The sequence below is a fragment of the Malurus melanocephalus genome, unplaced genomic scaffold (genome assembly GCF_030028575.1).
Source record: "Malurus melanocephalus ecotype Western Australia unplaced genomic scaffold, MMel_1.1 scaffold_459, whole genome shotgun sequence".
NCBI classification, from domain to species: domain Eukaryota; kingdom Metazoa; phylum Chordata; class Aves; order Passeriformes; family Maluridae; genus Malurus; species Malurus melanocephalus.
Window position 1 is genome coordinate 38,000 of NW_026623691.1, and position 2,001 is coordinate 40,000.

The 2,001-nt window shown below is 47.3% G+C and overlaps 1 protein-coding gene across 1 annotated transcript in view; it reads right to left on the minus strand.

The window, feature by feature from the left end:
• PRG4 (proteoglycan 4) overlaps positions 1-2,001 on the minus strand; it is a 20,017-nt gene that overhangs the window by 4,130 nt on the left and 13,886 nt on the right. The window contains exon 6 of the mRNA XM_057380560.1: positions 468-2,001. This exon is cut by the window's right edge and continues 34 nt beyond it. Within this exon, the coding sequence (XP_057236543.1) occupies positions 468-2,001 (1,534 nt within the window). The remainder of the gene's footprint in view (positions 1-467) is intronic.

Below are 2,001 nucleotides of genomic sequence, written 5' to 3' on the forward strand. Positions count from 1 at the left end.
CTCTAATTAGGGAAAACACCTATAAACGCCTCATATACCACATCCTTCATGGACTTGCTCCATGCTCCAGGATTTCATTGTTTCTTTAAGCTGCTTTAGTGATTTCCCTTCCCTCTATTTTTTTTAAGAAATAAAGCATTTACACTTTCTTGCAGTTAAATATAAAGGGAGGATTAATCTCTTTTAGACAGAAATTCAAGAATTTTACATCTAACCACACCAGGTTAGGTATCATGAAGGAAGGTGGATATGCAGCCTGACTTCCTAGCAATTTTTTCATGGGATTTAGAAATTTGTCATCTTTTTCCCTTGAATTTCTGTCTGTTTGCATCTTCTCTAGTACTTGTAGCAAACAACTTTCAGTAGGACCAATTACTAAAACCAATTCATTTAGMTCATGTTCTAAACCACCTGGAGGATTTAATTAACCCCATAGCTGAGAACTGAGGTTYCAGTGCTCACAACACCAGCAGCTGTGGTGCTGTTGTTGGCTGCCCATGGGTCAAGTACCATGTTCCTGTGTGTTACTGATGCCCTCCTCTCTGCTGGAATGTGCTTACCTGGTGTTTGTCCAGGTAACATTGGAAGGTCCTCAACTTGTATTAGAGGCTTGTGGATCTCGGGCTCTTCTTTCGCTGGCAGAGTTTCAGGTTCTGTTGGGTGAGGCTCTTCTCTGCTCTCAGTGACCTCCTGGAAATGTATTGTTGGCTTGGATGTCCCATTAGACACAAGATACATTTCTTCTATTGTGTCCTTTTTATCCCTTGTTGTGGTTTCTTTGGTAACTGTCGTCACCTCTTCTTTGTCAATAATAGGGACCTTTCCAGTGACATCTTCCATTTCTTTCTCAGATATGGTACTGATTTGATGGTGCTCTGTGATGGTTGTTACCTCTTTTTTACCGGTTGTCATCTCCACAACAACACAAGCAGCACCTGGGTTCTCTTCAGCTGCTGCTGGCCCAGCTGGCTCAGCTTCTGTGCTTGTCTCTTTTTCATTTGGCGTTAGAGCCTGACTGGGTTGAGGAGTTGAATCAGCTTTGATGGTTGTTACCAGCACATTGGGATCGGGCAAGGGAGCTGTAGCTGCAGAAGTGGTTTCTGATTCAGCTGCTACAGTGACAGGTTGATTGGCTGTGTTTTTAATGTCATCCATACTCTCTGTAGAGCCATCTGATTTAGCTGCTGTCACCATCCCTACAGTAACTATATCTTTGCCAGTTGCAGCTGTGAAAATGTCTTTAAGCAGAGTAGTTCTGTCTTTCTTGGGTGTTGTTCCCTCCTTGTTCTCCATTGTGGTATCTGAAACCATGGTGTCTGTCTCAGGTGTGCAGGAGTCCTTCCCAGCTGTTGTGGCTGCAGCACTCGCTGGAGCAGCCGTGACTTTACTGGCAGTGGTGTCAGCCTCGGAAGCTGCAGGGGCAGTCAGGGACTCTGCATCCTCTGCTTTAGGGGTGGTGGGAGAGTCTTCCTTGGTTGTTGGTTCTTCTGGGGTTGTCTCTTCAGGTTTGGGGGTGGTGGGAGAGTCTGGCTTGGTTGTAGGTTCTTCGGGGGTGGTCTCTTTGTGTTTAGGGGTGGTGGGAGAGTCTGGTTTGGAGGTTGTTGGTTCTTCTGGGGTTGTCTCTTGTGTTTTGGGGGTGGTGAGAGAGTCTGCCAAGGCCGTGGATTGTTCTGCAGTAGACTCCTCTGGCTTAGGTGTTGTTGGCTCCTCTGGTTTTGGAGTTGTTGGCTTGTCTGGGGTTGTCTCCTCTGGTTTGGGGGTCATTGGTTCCTCGGGGGTTGTCTCTTTCTGTTTGGGGGTTGTTGGCTCCTCTGGGGTTGTCTCCTCTGGTTTGAGGGTTGTCGGTTCCTCTGGGGTTGTCTCCTCTGGTTTAGGGGTTGTTGGCTGCTCTGGGGTTGTCTCTTTGGGTTTAGGGGTTGTTGGTTCCTCTGGAGTTGTCTCCTCTGGTGTGGGGGTGGTTGGTTCCTCTGGAGTTGTCTCCTCTGGTTTGGGGGTCGTTGG